This window comes from Triturus cristatus, chromosome 5_2, assembly GCF_964204655.1.
Source record: "Triturus cristatus chromosome 5_2, aTriCri1.1, whole genome shotgun sequence".
NCBI lineage: Eukaryota > Metazoa > Chordata > Amphibia > Caudata > Salamandridae > Triturus > Triturus cristatus.
The window spans coordinates 270,761,365-270,782,634 of NC_140588.1; the positions used below are offsets into that span (position 1 = coordinate 270,761,365).

A 21,270-nucleotide genomic window follows, 5' to 3' on the forward strand; every position below is an offset into this window, starting at 1 on the left:
TCCTAAATGACCTGTGACAGAACAGGTCTTCAAGATCACCTGGGAAAACTTGTGCTACAGAATCCCAAAGGTCATGAGTATAGTGGCTCAGCAAAAGGGAGAGGTTAACTGACCATATGGTCAAACTGGCTGAGGTTAATAAGCGTTCTCCAAAAGTCTCCACTCTCATTGATTCCCTCTCAGAAGGTTTGGTAGGGAAATTATTTGGGTTGGTCCGGATAGGGGAAGAGTGCACCACAAGATTCTCCAGAGATGGGTGTTACGACACAACGGCTGGGTCCCCTGAAGCAGCATAATGCAGCCTGCCAATTTGCTGGTTAACAGCACGCTTACCCGAAGCCCCAAGTGGGGTAACCATCAAGGCCTCATTTCAAAGGAGGAAAGCAGCCTAGCCAGGCTGCAGGACTTCCATCAGGATGTTTGTTTTCATCTGCATGGTGGGGAGGAGGAGAACAAGGACTTTGGCAACCCTACGCATGACGATGGCGTAGGATACAGATTCTTCTGTGGCCAAACCACGAGGAGAGAAAAGGGCTTACTCTGGGGAAGTATCCATCCCAGTGGCGTCTTGCAAGTTCTCATACCAATTGTCATCGGGATAGGGCAGAGCAAACTCATCACCCTGGTCATAATTGTTATGACAGCCCATTCCAAAAAACGAGTGTAGAGAATGTTGCCAGCCTTGTTGTAAAGCAAGTGCAAAAACTTCTGTCGTATTCGGTTGTGACTTTGGACGCAGTCGATCTGATGATCAATCAGATTGGAGAGGACATTCGGAGCCCCCTCTTTAGACAGTGAAGTTGGCATAGATGTACCCAGGCCCGGAGTGGGGATGGGAGCCATTGGTACTGGAGCAGAGGGCAGAAGTGGCTCAGAGGGTCCAGTTGGTCCTGAGGGTGGACTCGCCGGCGACAGTCCAGTTGGAAGGCCTCTCAGCTCCATGGGACCCGAAGGCGCACCAGCCGGAGTCGGTAAAGATCTGAATAACTGGAGCATAGCTTAGTGAAAGTCTTCGATCTGGCAAAGTATGGCTGAAAGCCCCCGAAACTCAGGTTGTGTCAGAAACCGCTTCAGAATCTGCTCCGAAGTTGTCCAACTTGGGTAGCAGGAACGGGAGTGTTGGCACCTCACACATGCTTTATCAGAGAAGTGGGAATGGTGCAGAGGAGTGGAACTCTGCTACGACTTCTTATGTTTGTGTGTTTACCTGAGCATGTGAGGCACGATGAAGACTGGCCTTGAATGGCTCTGTAGACTCCGGGAGCAGGATTTTGCTTTGGACTAGGAGCGGTCCCAGCACAGCAGAGGTTTGCCTCTTGTTCCCTGATGGCCTTCTGGTCATCAATATGCAGTTTCCAGAGGTTTTGGAGTAGTGGCTCAACCCCCTAGCGCCTTGAGACCCTTACGGGTGAGTAGTCGCGCTTAACAAACAACTGATTGATTGAACCCCAGACACCACAGGCAAACCCTGTCTGATGTGTCACAGACATCTGTTTGTGTCAGTCCTTATAGGGTTTAAAACCTGCCGTCTTAAGATGTGACATCCCTTGCACACTGTTAATTAGTAGAACAATTGCAAAAGAGCAGTCTCTGAGAAATGTGAGAAGCTCCAGATCTGCGATAGTGATGCGGAAAAAATGAAACGGACGCCAGTGCACTGGGGTGGTGTCCATTTAGGCCCTGCACGTCACTTCTGGAGCAGAAAAGCATCAGTGCAGAGCCACATATCACCACTTTCTGGCACTTAGAGGTACTATGGAAAAGTTTCCAGGATCTAGTGTGACAGCTGGGGAATATTCAAAAGATGAGGAATCTATCAGAACATTATCTTGATCATTCACCCTTCTATGGCATTATCAAGAAACGTGATAATACTAATAGTGGTACTCATGTACAATGAGAAGTGATCATATAAAATGGTAATTAATTTAAGGGGAGGTCACTACGGGCCATATTATCAAGGAACTGCGATAACATTATCGCCGCTTTAGCGGCAGGAAACTGCCGCTAAAGTGGCGATAATGGGCTTGATAATATGCCCTTGTGAATTCCCATAGAAGCCCAGGTTCACACCAGAACATGGACTTCTATTGGAATTCACAAGGGCATATTATCAAGCCCATTATCACCGTTCCTTGATAATATGGCCCTACGTTCTTCTGCAGTGAGCTATACCAACCATTAAAGGCCTGATATAGAATTACTGTCCCGAGCCGAAGGTGAGTTTCAATAACATGATAATGGGACTTTAATGGCCATTATAACACTCTACAGTAATATAAAGATATTAGGACATAACACCCGATGCGGGTAGAATGTCCTAAATAAATATTTCTTAAAAAGCCTGTCACAAGCCCCCCCGGCCCCACCGACTCTTCACAGCTTCTCTCTCCCATGCGTGATAGCTGCTGCTGACCCTTCTTTGGCAGATACTGTGACATCTTGTATGCAAAACATCAGAGTAAATGACATGAATCAGCAGCAGGAGCTGTCAAGCAAGGGAGAAATGAGCCTCTACAGCCATATGATTCCCCCCCCCCCTGCTCTGCCAAATTACTTTGCTTAGTTTGATAAGTTAGAGGAAGACACAGGACCTGTGGAGACATCCCAATCCCTCCATCATAGGTGGATTCTAAATGTGCTATCTGCATACCAGTGACAGAGTGAGCCACAAGAGGAGGAATCCTGAACTCTTTCCCTGGGCAACAGCCTCTACCACTCTCACTCCATATAACCGGAGGTGAGACAGAGGAGAGTGGGAGAGACTATGGAACAGGCCACTGCAATGCTGATGGCAGCAGGACTAGATTAGTGTTTAGGCCCACTAACACTCCATTAGAGCATTCCAATGCTCTGAAGATCTTCAGATTCTGTAGTCCTATTAGTCGGAACCCTCATCTTACTCCATATATAGTTTAGGTTTTCTTTAATTCCTCAAAACAAACGAGCAGTTGTGTTCCTGTGAAAGCACCTTTCGATCTCCACCTCCTCATGCTTCTTGCAACCCTATAATTGCCCAGTAAGTTGAGACTCACCAAACCAGTTACAGAGGCAGATCAAAGAAGCGTCGGGCCATCTATATTTGAAAACAAGTGAAATTCCAAATGATCTTTCTTTAAAATATAATGCCACCAGCCAGCTGACTGTCCTTGTGACTCTATAATCGACATGAATGGATTACACCCTAAACTTTAATGGTTAATTGAATGCTGGACACCATTAGCAAGAAGGCACAAGTCAGAGGGTATCACCACTTAGGAATATGTTTACAATTTAGAACCTAAATTAACCTTTACTACACTGCTCTTATATGAAGCGTTCCATCAACCTGGGAAAAACCACTGGAGAAGGGAAACCATATGTGGCTTGGGCAGTGGCGGCTCCTCAAAAGGAAAGATAAAATGATGATAATAACTAGCACCAATCTATTTTTCTTAGATGTGTGCCTAGAAATGTTTGTATATTTTTTTTTTTTAAATAAATGCCAGGAGGAAAATTTCTCCTTTTATCTTCTACTTTTTAATGGTCTGAGGAGTCCACAAGAATGGAGAGGGGGTAGAGTGATGAGGAATCTATGGTTAGGCTGTGTGCCCCAGAAAGTGCATTACCTTGTTCTTCTAATGGCTACTTCTAACTACAGCTTCCAAACCTTTTACTCAAACTTTTACCAAAGCAGTACCTCCCAAAAGGTGGAGTGTCTGAGGAATGGGTTTGCACCAAGAAGAACTGCAGGACCCAGCAGGTAAAAAGACCCTCTCTGCAGACATCCTGTTTGAGGCAGTAGAGTCTAGTGAACCTAGGCAAACATCCAAGCAGCAGTCTGGCATGTTTTTAGTACAGGAACACACTTTTCCAATGCAGTTGAAGCTGCCATAGCGCTGGTGGAATGAGCCCGGAGGTCCTTGGGGGCTCCTTTTTTAGCCAGGACATAGTAAGTCTTATACACTGGACAATTCACTAGGATAGTGTTCGATTCTGTACTGCCTTACTCTTTTTAGCACAAGTGAACCCCACAAAAAGCTGGCCATTAACTCGGTACTCATGTGGGCCCGATGTAGAAGTAGAGAGGTTTCTTTGGGTCTACCTGATGAAGCGTCTCTTCTTCAGAGTGGAGTGGTATAATTATGAGTGGTGATGGATTGAACCACGTGTAATGACGATACAACCTTTGGCAGAAAGAAAGCCCACATTTTAAGCAATAATTAGACAGGAAAGAAAGCGGTGTTCGAAATTTGCACAGACAGTGCCTGCAGCTCTTTGACACAGAGCACAGCAGTAATTGTGATAAGGGAAACAGTATTGATGGTGAAGTGCCACTGAAAACAACTGTGCAAGGCTTCAAACAGTGTGCACATCAGGAACGTAAGGATCAAGGCAACGTCCCTTTGAGGCATAATGATAGGTATCGGTGGACACATGTACGTCAGTCCTTTAAGGAATCTCATCACAACTGATGACTCAGACAAGAAGGTTGATCAGGTGAATGTGAGAAGGCAGAGACAGCCAACATATAACCTTTAATTGGGCCACCCACAAAGCATTTCTGGGTCTAAAATAAAACTCACAACAACAAGATAACATGGCCTGCAGAGGTTCAATCTAACAGCTCCTACTCCAGGCCACAAATGTCACCCAATGCCCTGAATACATGGAGTTAAAAGAAAGATGTCAGACTGCCCAGATCATATCTATTACTTCCCCAGGTAAATGAAAGTTGCTCAGCTGTTCAGTCTCCATGCATGACAGTGTAGGTTGTGAAGATTCGGGTTCAGGACCCCACCCTTGTGCTGAGACAGAAAGTTCTTCCACAGAAGAAGACAGATCGGAGGGCCAATTCTTGGGTGCAACAGTTCAAGGTACCCCACTCTACTGTCCAATCTGGAGCCATCAATTTGACTTGAACCAGGCCTGTTCTGATCTTCCTCAAAACTCGATGTAGGTGAGGTAGCGGTGAAAAGTAGTATAGGAGCCCTGTGACACACTGCAGACAGAATGCATTCCCTAAGGATTCTCTTGGCAGGAACTCCAGTGCACAGTAATCGTGACACACTGTGTTCTTGACTGTTTCGAAAAAATTAAGCCAGAGCACATCCCACAGGCCAAGGATGCCCTAAGCAATCCCGACGTGAAGGCACAATTGGTGTCCGTCAGATGATGTCTGGTGAACTCGTCTGCCATGGTGTTCAGGTAACGAGATTGATTATTGGCCACCAAGTAGATCACTGGACGGTCTAACCATCTCCAAATGCGCAGTTGTCTTCTGGCACAAGATCCAATACTACAGGCTGCCCTGCTTGTGTAGGAGGTCGAGTTGACCATTAACACCTGATCTGGCATGCCTGATGGACGAGAAAACAATTTTCAGGGCAGGCCGGATGGCACATAGCTCCAGAAGATTGCTAGAGAGCTCTAGTTCAGCAGGGGAAAAGAAGCCTCTGGTCTCTACCTCTCCCAGGTGACGGCTCCAACCTAGAGATATTTCAGCTGTCACATGAGTGACCTCCAGTAGGGGTAGTTAGAACTCCCCGACACATAACGTTGTATCCACTTGCCACCACAGAAGGCATCCTTTCAAACAAAGATGTTGTACGAAAGGCAGTCCCAGTGCTGCTCCCATTGGAAAGGGAGGTTTAATTGCAAGGCCCGTGTGTGCCAGCGGGCATGAAAGACCAAAAGAATGTATGAGGCCAGGAGTCCAAGGCATCTCAGAACCATCCTCACTGAGGCCCAGGGTTGAGCTAGATACATTGGAATCATATCCTAAACATCCAGGGCTTACACCAGGAGCTGAAAGGGCCTGAATGCTACTGTGTCCATAATAGCCCGGATGAAGGGAACTCTGCATAGTCATCAAATGGGACTTCAGTTCGCCGATGGAAAACCCTGGGGACGAAAGAAGGGTGATCATGGTCTGTGACTGACTGTGGCAAGCCTGCCATAAGCAGTGAGTCATCAAGGTATGGGAATACAAGTATCCCTGTCGTCCGAAGGTGGGTTGTGACTACAGCCATGACTTTTGTGAACACCGAAGGGGCTGAGATAAGGCTTAAGGGTACAACGATAAATTGGCAATGCTCCAGACCCAATATGAACTGTAGATAGGTTTGGTGGGAGTGAAAGACGGGCATATTAAGGTATGTCTTCTGCATGTCCAAGGATACAAATGAATCCCTTGGATCCAAGGTGGAAAGAACTTGGGCTAGAGAGAGCATTTCAAATGTGTCCCTCTGGAGGAAGTCATTTCATCTGCCTAAGCCCGATAACAAGCTTGGAGACCAAACATTAAAGGGAGTAACATCTGTCGCCCTTCGCCACTTTAGGTTTCCTCTCTGTGGCCTTTTTGGCTAAAAGTGATCAAACTTCCTGCAGAAGGATGGCGGCACAGTCCGCTTAAGCAGGAATGGGTGGGACATGGGGGTATGGAAGAAATGTGAATGATAGGGCATAACCTTTCTGAACAATTTGCAGTACCCACTAATCTGAAGTTATTGATTTACAGCCATGTAGGAAAAATCTAATACTGGCCCCTACGGGCTGCACATGCTCCTGGAGGGGAAACCAAAGCGTCTTGGAAATTGCTGCAGTAGTGAGAAGAAGGTTAATGATTGCTGTCAATGGTGATATCCACAACCTCGGCTACCACCACGTCTTCTGAAGATGCTTAAAGTCCAGGATGGCTGCAGCACACATGTAAGGGCTGTCATTGGTGATATTCTACGCCATGGGGGTATTCTCTACATATCCTTTATTGATGGTGGAACTAACATTCGGGTGAAAGAAAGCTTAAAGAGTGGGTTGTGGTGCTGCTGTCTTTAAAAAGCCAGCCTTTACTCTGAAGAGTTTGGAGCCATCAAAGGACATGTCTATCAGTAAGGCAGTACGCATACGGATTTGGGGCCTAATAACAACACTGGTTTCCATGAAGGGGCCCTTACAGTCTCTTGTTTCAAGGTCGGCCCTCAAAGAACAAGTTACTTACCTTCGGTAACGCATTACATGGTAGAGAGAAGATCTAGCCACAGATTTCTTACCTTTCATTTCCCAGGCATCAGACTGGATCCGGAAGATTTTTGCGTGAGCATTAACCCTGCGCGCCAGTAGGTAGCGTCGATCAGCTTCTCATGGTGTTGTCTGCGCTGGAATTGACTCAGCATCACCTACATAGGTGCCACCTCGCTGCACTGACGTAAGTTACTTTTCCCGACTTTCCACGCCAGGAGCGCAGAGCCATGAAGTGTACTGACACTGGTGTGTCCAAACTAGGGCCCTGAAAGGGATCAGCCCTGACCCTAGAAACTTGTCCGCAGAGCAGGAAGGATGGGTGGGTCGGTAAGGAATCTGTGGCTAGATCTGGTCTCTACCAGATAATGGGTTACAGAAGGTAAGTAACTTGTTCATCTGATAGAAACATCTAGCTGCAGATTCCTTATCTTTGAATAGTGCTCAAGGAATGCCATCCCTGGTAGTCGGCTGCAGACAATTTCTAAACTAAAAAGTCCTGCAGGACCGAACAGGCGAAGTGCCCATCCCGGCAGGACTAACTGTATAGGCATTAGTGTTTGGTAAATGCGTACAGGGGCTGCCCACGCTGCTGCCTGGCAAATGTCCATGGTTGGGACTCTATGTGCTAACACAGTAGTAGCAGCTTTAGCCCTGGTGGAATGAGCCCTTAAGTCCTCAGGGGGCTGCTTCCTGGCCAGTGCGTAGCAGATTTTTATACAGAAAACGACCCTGTGCAAAATGGTTTATTTCTGTGCCGCCCGACCCTTCTTCGCTCCAACATACCCCAAAGAGGTCATGTGTGGTCAAGGTAGAATGAGAACGTTCTTTTTAGGTAAAGATGGTGGAGTTGCTCCTCTTCTTTTGAGAGATGTGGAGAAGCGTAGCAAGTGGGCACAGTGACAGATTGGCCCACATGGAATGCTGTTATCACTTTCGGCAGGAAAGAGGCCCTAGTATGAAGCACCAATTTGTCTGGAAAAACAGACAGGAATGGAATCTTGGATGATAAAGCCTACAGCTCGCCCTTCGGCCAGATGTTATTGCCACAAGAAAGGCTGTCTTGATGATGAGCAGCCTGAGGGAAAAATTATGAATAGGCTCAAAAGGAGCACACATTAAGAAAGTGAGAACCAAATTAATTATGCCACTGGGGCTTAATTGAAAGGAGTGGGGTGAAACATATTTACAATACCTTTAAGAAACCTATTCACAATAGGGGACTAAAATAAAGAGGGTTGGTCAGGCAGCCATGAAAAGGCTTGAGTGCCCAGAGCAGCGCCCTGCTGAGCAAGGGTGAGAATAAAAATAAGGACATTAGAAAGAGAAGCAGGAAGTGGGTTAATAGACTTTTCTGTACAATATAATACACATTTGTTCCATTAGTAATCATATACCGTCTTGGTGGAGGGACGCCAGGCTGCCAGAATAACACTGCAGACTTTGGGAGGAAAGTTGAAAGCTGTCAACTATCAACACCCAATCTCCATGCAAGAAGGTGTAGAGTTGACAGATTTGGGTGGAGCACCCTCCCCTGTGGCTACAAGAGAAGATCCTCCTAAAGAGGCAGCCTGATTGGAGGATCGATGTTCATGCTGAGAAGTTTGGGATACCAGACTCTCATTTCCCAGTCCAGAGCCACAAAGATGACTTTGGGCTGGTTGTTCCTGATCTTCTTAGGAACTTTGGGCAGAAGTGGTAAATGGTATGGGCAGAAAGGCGTACAGGAGGCCTGAGCTCCAATCGAGATTAAAAGCGTCTCGTGCGGGAGCCGCCTTGGAAACTCTAGCACGTATAACAGTTGACACTGCACGTTCTCGGCAGAGCCTGACGGATCTAACCAAGGCTCTCCCTACTGCTTTAAGAGACCTTGCGCCACCTCCAGATGGAGATACCATTCATGATTTGCAAGGCATTGATGGCTGAGTTCGTCCGCTCTGGTATTCAGAGAACATGCCAGCAAGGTGTTGAACCACCAGGGCTATGCCCTGCTATTCCAGCCATTTCCAGAGACGCAAGGTCTTTTGACAAACAGTCCACGACCCCACCCCGCCTTGTTTGTTGCAGTACCACATGGCGGCTGTGTTGGTTGTGAACACTTGTACTAGTCTTCCCTTGATGGAGGGTAGAAAGGCTTTCAACGCCAATTGGATCACTTGGAGCTTCAGCATGTTAATGTGGAGTCCTATGATCTCCACCTCTCACAGATGGCTGCTTCTGCCCAGGATTGACGGATCAGTCACTACTGTGAGATCTGGTTGGGGAAAAGGAGAGTTTTCTGTCACTGACCCAATCACGGTTCGTTAATCCCCTCTGCAGGTCCTTTGCAGTTCTCTCCGAGATCTGGACCATGTCAGAGAGACTCCCCTTGTACTACGCCCACTGGAACTTCAGGTCTCTCTGTAGAACCGCATTTGCCATCTGGCATGTGTCACTAGTAGGATGCAGGAGGCCATGAGGCCCAGCAGTCTCAGAATCATTCTCACAAAAATCCAGGATAGAGGCTGAAACATCGGTATCATAGCCTGAATATCTTGGACTCACTGATTGGGAGGATAAGCCAGAAACTGCACTGTGTCCAGAAAAGCTACAACGAAAGTGAGCATCTGAGAGGGAGTCAGGTGTGACTTCAGCACATTGACAGAGAACCCCAGCGAATGCAGATGTTTTGCTATAGTCTGGAGGTGGGAGACGACAGCCTGGGGCAATCCTGCCTTCAGAAGCCAGTTGTCGAGATAGGGGAAGACTGGCACCCCTGATCTACACAGATGAGCTGCGACCACCACCATCACCTTGGTGAACACCCGAGGGGAGCTTGTAAGGCCAAAGGGGAGCAAGGTGTTTGTGGTCTACTGTAAACAGCAGGTAGCGCCGACAGGCAGGGAGGACAGGAAAATGAAAATAGACGTCCTGTAAGTCCAATGCTACCATCTAGTCTCCTGGGTCCAGGGCAGACAATAACTGAGCCAAAGTAAGCATCTTGAACTACTCCTTCTTGAGGGAGAGGTTGAGGGTTCTGAGATCTAAAATACAGGGATGCCCCTTTGTTATTTTGGGGATCAAAAAGTAGCGGGAATAGCAAACACTGACTACTCCGGACACTGGAACTGGCTCTATGGCTCCTTTGGCCAAGGCAGCCATGACTTCCTTCCAGAGCAAGGACAAATGATCCTCCGTCAGCCGATTGTGAGATAGAGGCAAAGGGGGAAGGGAGGATTTGACGGTAAGGGAGTAGCTCCGTTGAATAATCTGTAAAATCCACCTGTCCAATATTATAGACTGCCAGTGGTGGAGATAATGGTTGATTCTGCCACCAACTGGCTGCCCAAGATCTTGCAGGGCAAGATTAGAACAGCTTAAAGGCTGCAGGGTTATTGGTGGTTTTGGCAGACCTCTGGCACCTCGACCAACAGAATCAATATGAACCGCGTCCTCGCCCCCGCACAGACTGGGAGGCTTGCGTGGGCAGTGGCTGGAGTAGGGTTGGCGCAATTGAAAACCCCTTCCGTTGCCACGAAAGGGGTGAAAGGCAGACTGGGGTTGACGCAGTCTGCCTAGTCTCTGAAGAAACAACTGCCATCAAAGGGCATGTCCATGAGGGAAGCCTGGACATCCCTGAAGAAAGCAGACGTTCTCAGCCAGGTATGGCATCTAAGTGCCACCGTGTTTGAAACCAATCGGCCCAGCGAGTTGGTCATATCCAAACCACACCTAATGGTAAACTTTGCTGCTTTTCTCCTTTCCTTGATCGCTTGGGATAGCACAGCATGGGCCTCCTTAGAGATCTGTGGAAACACTTGTGCAACAGTGTCCCACAGTGTGTGAGAGTAGCGGACCAATAAGCATGCAGTGTTCACGGATTGCAACGCAAGGCTGGTAGAAGAAAACATTTTCTTCCCCTAGCTGCCCAGCCTCTTATATTCCCTGTCTGGGGGTGCCGCAGGGAATACGCCATGGGAAGTAGAAGCTGGGACTATCAAGCTCTCAGGGCTGGGTTTTTGAGTAAGGAAGCTCAGGCCCCCAGGTTCGGGCAGTGGCGGAGGGCAATTCTCCTGTTCACATGAGCTCCTGTGCTGGGCTTGGACCAGGTTCCCAGTAGGGCATCCATAAGTGATTCATAGAAAGGGAGCAAGGGTTCGGAAGAGGAAGCTCCTGGCTGCAGCTCTTGTGTTAAGATGTTAGTTTTGACTGCCACCAAGGGCAGCACGAGAGCTAGGACTACAGCTGTTCTCTTCACTCTTCTCCATTGCCACAGTATCGGGAGAAAACATACCAGTATCTGGGCATGTGTCCAGACCGATGGCATCCCCGAGTTCCTCATACCAGTCCATTTTCTGGCCTTCTAACTGGTATTCTAAAGGGTTCAGTGACCCTTCTCATTCCTTCCCGAAGCCTAGCCCTTCGAATAGGGCTCAGGCACCAACCTAGGGCCCATGGGTCCTGTTGGCACCGGAATCGGCGCCGATTCATGGATGTAAATGGGGCTGGGGTAGCCGGTGAGCGCTGGCGGCATCACGAGCATCAACATCGGACGCTGTGGCATGACCAGTGCTGGAACGAATCAGGGGGGTCAGTCGGAGTCTTTGGCGCAGAACCTGATGGGGACCTCTCTGACCATGCGGGGCCCGATGGCGTGCTTGAAGGGTCAGTCTGCTCAAATACGCAGCGTATGGCCTTGTAAAATTCTAACGGGGTCGCGCTGGCTTCTGGAAAAGTTGGGAGGCTCAGAGTCTACCCTGGCAATGATTCTGAGGAACTATGCCTCGAACATTGATGGTCCTTCGTCGCATAGGCTGACGGATGAGGAGAAGTCCAAACACCCTTCTACTTCTTGTGCTTCTCCTCCGAATATCCTAATTACCTGGAGTGGGAAGAAGAAGACTTAGGGTTCCTGGAGTGGTACTGCGACCTCCCTCTTGATCGGCATTGGGACCGAGACCTCTGAGGAGTCGCGTGATGCTGCGTCGCCTACCAGGCTGAAAGCAGCTTCAGGGACCGCTCCCTTAAAGCCTTCGGTGCCATGGCCTGGCAGTCTTAGCACAACTTGGAGTCGTGGTCGCGCTCATGACACCACAGACACACTAGTTGTGGGTCCATAACTGACATGGTGCAATGACAGGCACCACACAGTTTAAAACCGGTTTTTCTCAAAGACATTACCTCTACACACCAGGAGGAAATATCCCTAAAAAAGAATTAGACCAAACATTGAATTAAGTCCATCAAAAAGCGACAGAGGGGTTGCTCTTTCTCTGGATCAGCGCTAACTGGTGCAGAAAGAAAATAAGTGACAGCAGGCCGAGGTGGTGCCTATATTGGTGACACAGACGTCACTTCTGGCGCAGCAGCTGAAGCAGATCTAAGTCACAGGGGTACTGCTCATGCGAAAATCTTCCGGATCCAGTCTGACGCCTGGGAAATTCAAAGGTAAGGAATCTGCGGCTAGATGTCTCCATCAGATAAACATTTTACAGCATCTTCTCTGTCTTTCTTCGGGGACTGATGCAAAAACTCGCTGGTCATGTCCCAAGGGACATGTGCCTATTGGCCCAAGATACAGACACCATTTAGGGACTGGAAGCCAAGATGACAGAAGAAAAAACTAATTTGCCAAAGGCATCAATGCACTTTGATACCCTATCTGGCTTTTGTCTCAGCTGGGAGGTGTTAATCTAGTACTTTCGCTGCTCAACGGACAATAACCACCGGAATGGTGCACTTTCTTCTGTGGGTGGTCTAGGTGAAGATTCGAATTCAGCCTCGGTAAAGGTAATTCAAGCCTCAGTAAACGACTACTAGCAGTTTGCATATCCATAAACAATTCAACATCAATTTAGTGAGGGGAAAGTATGTGGTCTCCCTCCTCATTGTCATCATCATGTGGCACATCTGAAGCTGCTGGACTACTTATGAATTCAAGCCAAACAGGGTCCCCAGTTTCCTGTAGTATTGGCACTGAAGAAAAGGATAGCGAATTCACTTTGGCTATTTCATAGTGAGACATGGGCCTAGTGTCAGCTCTGGGTAATAAATTAGCATTGAGACTGGATCTGGAGCATGCGTTGCTGGTGTTGGAATTGGTGTGATCAGGACTGGGGCGGCCCGTGGGGCCAGAGTGGATGCATGGGCTTGTGCCAGCAAGGAGCAGAGAGAAGATCAACTGGGCCGGTTGAGGCCAGGCAAGTGTCTGCTGGCAGAGGTGCAACCGAGGCCCTGAAAGTGCTTGAAAATCTGCAGCAAGACCTAATACAGAGCCTCTGTCACCTCAATGACAACCTGGGAAACTTGGGACATGCCAGGACCAGCCTCATATGAAGTCAGTTGACTTCTAAGGAGTCGGACCCTTGGAGTACCAACTGTGCAGTTTCTCCCTGTACGATATTGGCAGGAGACTTATCCTGCTTGGTCTTTTTGCACTTAAGGTGCAACTTTAATTTCAATTTACCTAATGAATTGGAGCGAGAGCGGAACTTGGCAGAGCAGCAGCCCTGAGACTTGTAGTAGCAGAGGGTCTTGTGGACAGGAACCTCCGTTATTAGCGTGACGTCACCATTCTTGTGTTTTGCAAAGCTGAGTTTTGCTCCCTGCTCTCTAGTTGCCGTCAGTTACAACAGAGAGCATTTGTCACATGACATTGAGTCATGAACAGAACCTAGGCACCACAGGCAAACGCGCAGATCTGCGACTGACATCAGCTTCCTGCTGTTGGGCCATGATTATAGCAATGGGAGGAATAATTTCCCTTGTTCCAATGTCGAATACTGGAATCAGTACGACACACAAAGCTGGGAGTGACATTCTGGATCCATAATGAAGAGTGCAGTATGTAAGAAACTGTGTCAGTGTGCAGGAGTGGTGCCTATATTTGTCTCCGCACTGTCACATCAGGGGCAGTACAAGGCTGCCGTAGAGTCCGACGTTGCTACTTACCAGCATGTTGGAGCAATTGCAGTTAAAAATTTGGACCCGGTCTGGATCCTGGGGGAATTCAAAAGGTAAGGAATCTGTAGTAGAAGTATCCATCAGAAACACGATTTCTTTAACGCAGACACTGAGCACACTGCTCAAGCAAGTTGTATTATCAGCTACCAAACTGGTCAAAAAGCAAGGTTACACAATCACATGGCAAAAAAGGTGGAGACGTGAGGAAGAAAAATTAAACAGGACCTATTGGCAATTAACAGACCAATTAAACTGAAAAGCTTTACTAGAGAAATGTTCTACTATTTATCTCGAAGTACTGATTATCTGTGAAAAAGCCAATGTCCTAAAGTATTGTGTTCCAAATAAACATAACAGATATCACAAGAGGAGGGTTATTCCAAGTATGCAGCCCCCATCCAATAGGTCTTATCCGCAATAAAAAAACATAAGTCAATAGTGTGCACTACCAATGTACGGCGTTAAATTACTGAGTTCAACAACATTATATTGTATTTTATCTGTGGAAAACATGAAAAATGGACTACAAATACAGAGCACCAAAACTTCTAAAAATCTAACTAATATTAACACTTTAAAGTACTGAAATAGTAGGAGAGGATGTGGCATAATGGCCAGAGCCGGCGTCTTTGTAACCGGGGAAACAGGTTCGATTTTCGGCATCAGGCTCAACATCCTGTGATTCTGGTCAAATCACTTAATCTACCTGTGCCTAAAAAGAATGTGTCCTTCTGTAATGTAACTGGTGCGCATGTAAAACGCTCCACTACCTTCGGTTAGAGGTTTGTGCTATATGAAAATGCAACAAAAAAACCGTAATGACGTCTGCAAACTTACTACTAGTCTCTCTAAGAACTTGCACCTTTCTCCCTACACTTACCTTCCTCTGTTCGAGAGCTTTTACTTTGATGCATCTTTTTCTCCTGACTTTGTTTACAATTTTTTATTCAGTATTTTGGGTACTGAATATTTTGATTCAGTACAAATCGGTGCAGAATGAAGCACACAAAGACTGCACAACAATATCTCACAATTCCTTGAAAGCAAGATCACACCACAAGGACCTTTAACTTATAGCTGTCTGTTAGGACGTATGAGTGATGGCATGTAATACAAAATAAATCTCTAGATGGCAGCCCCACAAAGGGATGACTTCTAGTGTTTTGTGAGAGAAAGATATATTGTCAAGCCAGCTAAGAGTAAATAAAAAATACATTTGAACATGGCAAACGGTGAATACAAATAATACAACTAGAAAGACAAGAATCTCATACTATACCTAGACATGGCGACAATACAGTTCTGTCTTCTCCAGAGTTCAAGAACACATCTAGGGCCTCTTGATCAGACATGTCCATCAGATCCATTTGCTCAAGCATATCCACATTTACCTCCATGGATGACATGCTTCCTATGGGATCTTTAGATGAATAAAAACAAGGTATAACTTAACTGTTGTAAAGAAGGCAAAGCATACATACCACATTGTAAAACATGTTACACAGAACATCACCTCTAGGTGATTCAAGTATTATTTTCTCACTCGTCTACCTTACTCCTAAACATTGTCACTCTCACGGCAAATCCAGACGAGGAAAGGTTTCACAGCAGTTCCTCGATTTTCAGGTCAATTATATGTGGCGAGCACAACAAATTGCAGTGGAGATGATTTGATACTGATGTGAATTGAAGACCATAAAAGTACTTGAATGAACACAAACTATGGCATGTTAGTGACTGTTCTATAATATAATGTTTGTGCGCGATCCAGATTGGGCTTTTTGATTATGGGGTGATCTGGCTGGTGTTCAGTCAAGTAGGTAATATGCTGTGATCTAGGGAGGTGTCGACTTGATTGAACCATGAATAGAAAAAAATATAGAACTTTGTATTGATTATTGTAGCTGGCATGGGTTCAGGGAAGTAGTTTGCAGGTTTTAGATCTTTGATGGAGAGTGATAGTATGTATTTTGGGATTGATGACAGGCAGTCCCAGGTATACCATAAAACATCATTAAGATGTTTAAAACATGTTCTGCTTTAATTCTCATGATCAAACTGAAGGATTCTAGGAGAGGAACTGATGTATATCTTACTTCAAAAAATGTATTTAGAAACTGGAGTCTTTGATTATAGCACAGGAAGGCTTATAAGTGTGTGAAAATGGTCTCTAGGAATATTGCTTAGATTTGCAGGATTTACAGACTTGGCCTGACAAAGTCATAAAGGTGCAGTATAGAACCAAAAGCACTTGTTGGCAGTGATATCTGATCATGCATTTTTGTAAAGAAGATGATCATCTTCCCATGAAAGGGAATTGAATCACTTCCATCTTGCATGTCCTGTTGTAAGGTCGAAGTTATACGGCAGGTAACACAGAATATAGAAAGTAACAGCTTTATGAGATATTTAGCTGTGTAGAAATTTGGCAAAGCTGCATCATCAGGCACCTCATGTATTATGCGCATACAATAGTTGCTCATAAAGACATTTGACTTTTGAGACAGCCAAGTCCTGTAGTTTGGTATAATTTCTTGTTCTGACCATCCAATCTGTTAGATTGATTGAGGTGAATAAGGGAAGTAAGTCATTTTTTCCCATAGTCAAGTTAACTGCAGGCTGCTTTTTTGTGATCACACAGGTGTAAATAACAAGTGTTAACAACAAATCAAAGGGTCCTCAATTTTGGACAAGAGCACAATGTACCATGATTTGGCTCGTATTGATCCCTTCCTTTTTTGAAGTCAAGAAATCGTATTCTTGGTTTTTACTTTAGATCTCTATGGGGTGGGGAGGAATGACAAAGGAGGAGAAACTAGCTGTCTAAGTGAGCAAAGATCCAGGGAAGGCAGAACTAACAGTGCACGTGTAGACAGACTCTTACTAGAAAAATATATGGCATTCTCTGAAAAGGTAGCAAGATTCATACGGTGGCCATATTACCTTTGCAGCCCCATTCATTAATGTTGTTTGATATGAAATATGCAACAACATAAATGCTGGTGGAATAGCTATGTGATGATGTTCATATGTGAATCATGACATGAGTATCATGTGCAGTGTTATGTCTGCAATAAATATCAAAGGAAAACACATTTCTTACCACACTTAAGTAACGTTTATAATTAAATAAAACTTACACCAACATACCAAATATTGCACAAAGATGGCTCTATTTGACAACCACAACATAATAATGCGTGCTGGTATGTTGTTGATATTAATGTGCATGTCTATGAATTTTTTTTCAGGAATGTTCCAGTGTGTGTTCATGCCTCTTTTTAGGTTTTGCTGGTTTATTTATGTATGTATGCTTTATCTGTATAGCTCAAACCTAGCCTAAAGTCTGTGGAACTCTGTACATGGTCAAAGGCAAGGATATAATCAACACGTGAATTGAAAGGCAGTTGGTCTGTGGAGTGTTACTGCATCAAAATGTAGTGTTCTTTATAGAGGAGTCACTTCAACTCTTTCATAAACTGGAGCAGGGTTGCAGTGATCTTGATGGATGCGGGAATATTGTTCCAGACCTGGGGTGTCTCATGGTTTAAGTTTCATAAGGTCTAGCTTTCTCTGAGTGCTTTCTTGGGTTTTTCACGGTTTAGTTCACATCGTGTGACACAATGCAAACCTTCATTATCATTAGTCAATGTTTCTGTTCTCAGTTATCTCGTTCAATCCTCAGTCACACATTTTGTACTTGAGAATCTTAAGTGTGAAAGATAATTTCTGTGTCCTCGTCTCATGGATCTTGTTTGAGGTAATTTGCTGCACAGCACAGTTTTTTGATAAGAAGTCTGTTTCATTCTTGTCTATTATACCAAAGCCTGCATACACTCAAAAACAATTTGCTTTCTAACAAAATTATACACTTATTTGCTTACCCAACACTGTTCTGTGGTAGAGGGTAAACCCCCAGACTTGAGGGAACTCTCTTAACAACAGGAGAACCCTAGTGATGTTGAGGACACTGTTTCAATGTCAAGGATACTAGCTCAACATAAAAGCCTCCAACGAACCTCAAGAATCTTCTTAGGGCAAGATGAGACTATATCATGTGCCTCCATGGACACTGAGGAGCTTGTACATGGGCTTGGAAGTCTCGGAGCTATTTAAGGTATGGGAATGTGTTAGAAAGACTTAGGTAAGAGCAAAGCTCTTCCATTGACTCTTCATTGCATTGACAACAATCACTTGTGGAGAAACTGGGCTACTTTCAAAAGCCAGCAAAGGTTGAAACATTTTCCCCTGAGCATCTTACATTTACTATGAAAAAACAAAGTGTTTCAACAAACCAAAGATGCTGACTCTGTAGAGAGCATTCAATGCTGCAAGCAGTGGACACTTTTAATATGGAATATACCCTTAAAACCACACACACATTTACAAATATTACACAAAGATGCCTTACCAAGGCTTTAGTTATGGTTCAGCTTCACTTTTCATTGAAACTGCATTTTTTGGACTGCTAATAACTTTGCTAACATTTGATGAATCTGAACACTATTTGTAGAACCGTAGTGCAACCAGCTAAGATTTGGGATGTCAGGTTTCATACACATTCGAACAAAGTGAAAAATCTGAAATGGTTGAGGAGGGGTCAAATATTTTCCATTTTAATTTACAGGGTAAAGGTTTCTGTATTACAGCAAAAACACACCCAAAAGGATTTACTCCAAGCTTGTCATTAAAATTGAACCAGATGCAAAAAGTGTATTTTTTTTTATTTAGTGTTAATCTGCTCAATAGTTGTTTGCAATATTTGCATCTGAAATAAGGTTTCAGATGGGTTTAAAAGGTTAATTCACTTTCGTTGTTAAATTCGCCAGGTGGAAATTCATAAATCCTGTCAATCACAATTTAATTTTTCATGAAATATGACTACATGATAGAACCTTTGAATTAATGATTTGTGCCATTGGAGAGTTCTAGGCCACAAAAGGGGTATAAGGGTGCATATAGGTGGAGAAAACTGCACACAAAAATGAGAAAAAAGCCTTCAGTGGACGTTACAAATTTAAAACAATTTCAGAGCACACATGTGTCATTTTGTAATTGGAAATGGACACCATTTTTTGTTATCTTTTACATTTTAACTAATTTGTAAGTTTCGCAAACAGCAAAAAAGTCATACTCTTAACAAGCACTACTGTAGCAGGACTGAAAAACCAAGTGAGTAAGAGTGAATGAAGTAAGGCACAGGTCAATTACGGATGTTCAATAAAAAACATTTTCATGTAGCACAAGCTTGTGACTAAACAAAGGTTTGTGACATTGGACTTGAGAGTTTTTAGAAATTCACGAACTTTAAAAAAAGGGGGAAAGGGGACATGTTCCTGGGCCTGTAGTTGGTTGGGTGCAGTGCCTCTTGGGAAGCACTGGCGTGTGAACACCGGGCCTGGAAGCAGGCCCCAAATGGGCTGTTCATGACTTCACAATCAGGCACGGTGCATCCATTGGGGTGTGGGGGCGTAGCCCCCCCGCCCGCGCCCGCAGCTCCCTCCTCTGTGAATGTCAGTCAGCATGACGTCGGACCGTGGACGGTCCGGCATCTTGTTGACTGACATCATTGTCAGACGCCTTTGGGAAAGGCAGCACAAGTGCGCATGAGTGGGCATGGAGCTTAATTTTTACTCCGTGCCCAGTCATGCGTACTTGTGTTTTTGCTGCCTGCGCATGCCCATTAGGAGCCCCTCGGTCTCCTAATGGGCAGGCGGCGGGCGAGGAGTAGGCTGTGCCGTCAGCCAATCCTGGCGCTGCTGCAGCGCCAGGATTGGATGAGGGCCGGGTTGCCAGTCACTTGCGTCACGTGGACGTGGTGTTCCGGACCGTTTGAAGGGGCAGAGAGGCGCCAACGCGGGCCAGGAGAAGAGGCGGTCACCGGTCAGGTAAGTGTTTTTTCATTTTAGGGTGGTTTGGCTGGGTTGGGGTTGGTCAGGTTTGGCTGCATAATCTGGCCGGGTTGGCGCCTCGGCAGTGCTGGGCTTGCTTGCAGTTTTGCTGGTACTAGTAATGTCGGCCTCCATGTTTAAGACTGTCTTTGCTCTGCATTGCTGCCAGGGCCTAAGTTCGATCTTGGCAGAGGGCCTTTTGCCTCTTGGGCTGCAATAGCTCTCCGGTGTTTCTTCACTTATCAATGTTGCCTTGGATGTATTTGGTAATTGGTTTACTCCTGGGCTCCTACCGCTTCATGTTTTTTTAGCCGGCACACCTTCAATGGAGACAGTGCTCCAGTCCCTTCTGGCAATTGGGCATTCCGTGCTCCTCTAGTTTTTGCAAACTAAGCTGGCTAGTGTGTACCTCGTGACTCTTCCAGTGCTCCGTTACCTGGATTTTAATCACCTGTCCTGAACAATATCCCTGTTTTTTTGTACCTTGATGGAGTTCTAGGGAAGTACTCATACTGTTCCTACCCAGGGACTACAGTGGGGTGTTGAGCAAGCAGTAGAGTAGCAAGGATGCCATAGGCTCAAGTGTAAGCAGGGGAAATGGCCCCTTTGCTGTTGGAGCGATTAAATCCAGCAATTACTAGGGTTTAATGGCCCTTTCAATTCCCTAGTGCGACTGCACCTGCTGCACCCATGCAAGGTGACATTGAAAGGGATGGAGCAGAGCAGTCGATTCTCAGGTCTGCTTCATTCCCCTGCTGGCCACGGTTCCCTTTCCTTGTTTTAGGCATTTATTCTTTACACTCTCCATCCCCTCAATCTACACCATAACAATCTAATTTCAAGAACTGCCCAATTTCTTAGACTCTGTGTAGTATTTGAATAATGTCTGCATACTCACCATCACGCTGTGTTTGACAGAGCAGGGTCCATTCAGGCCCTGTGCTGTCAATCATATTCGCACTATCGTGTGCATTTGTGCAAACACAGTCATCATGACAGTACCGTGGCAGTGCCAATTAAAAAATCCATGGTAAATATCCTCGACAATGCACCATTTGCACACTATTTTTACCCCCCAAAATTGGGGGGGTTCTACCTTATGACCGTCGGGCTTGCTCGCCGTGCGAGCACACCAACAGCCACTCATCCCAAACCTTTACGCCTCACTAATTTCAAATGTCACCAGCCGCCCCTGTTCACAATATTTATAACAAAGAACGAGTGGACCCAGCACAACAATATCATTACATAATAATGTACACAAACAAACTATACTTAGTTTATTCAGATATCACTGATAATGGCACTGTTAGGTGTAGTGTCACCAGAAATGTCATGGGGCAATATCCCTACTTTGTACTGCCCAAGTGATAAGTGGGGGTTGGCGGGGTGGAGTCAGTGGGGGACTGACCCAGTCATCACCTTCCCTTCCACACTA

At 45.7% G+C, this 21,270-nt stretch overlaps 1 protein-coding gene across 1 annotated transcript in view; it reads right to left on the reverse strand.

Annotated features, from left to right (window-relative positions):
• The window catches only part of DTNBP1 (dystrobrevin binding protein 1), a 516,522-nt gene that overhangs the window by 3,912 nt on the left and 491,340 nt on the right, over positions 1-21,270 (reverse strand). Inside the window, exon 9 of the mRNA XM_085607033.1 lies at positions 15,221-15,361. Coding sequence (XP_085463159.1) covers positions 15,221-15,361 — 141 coding nt within the window. The remainder of the gene's footprint in view (positions 1-15,220; positions 15,362-21,270) is intronic.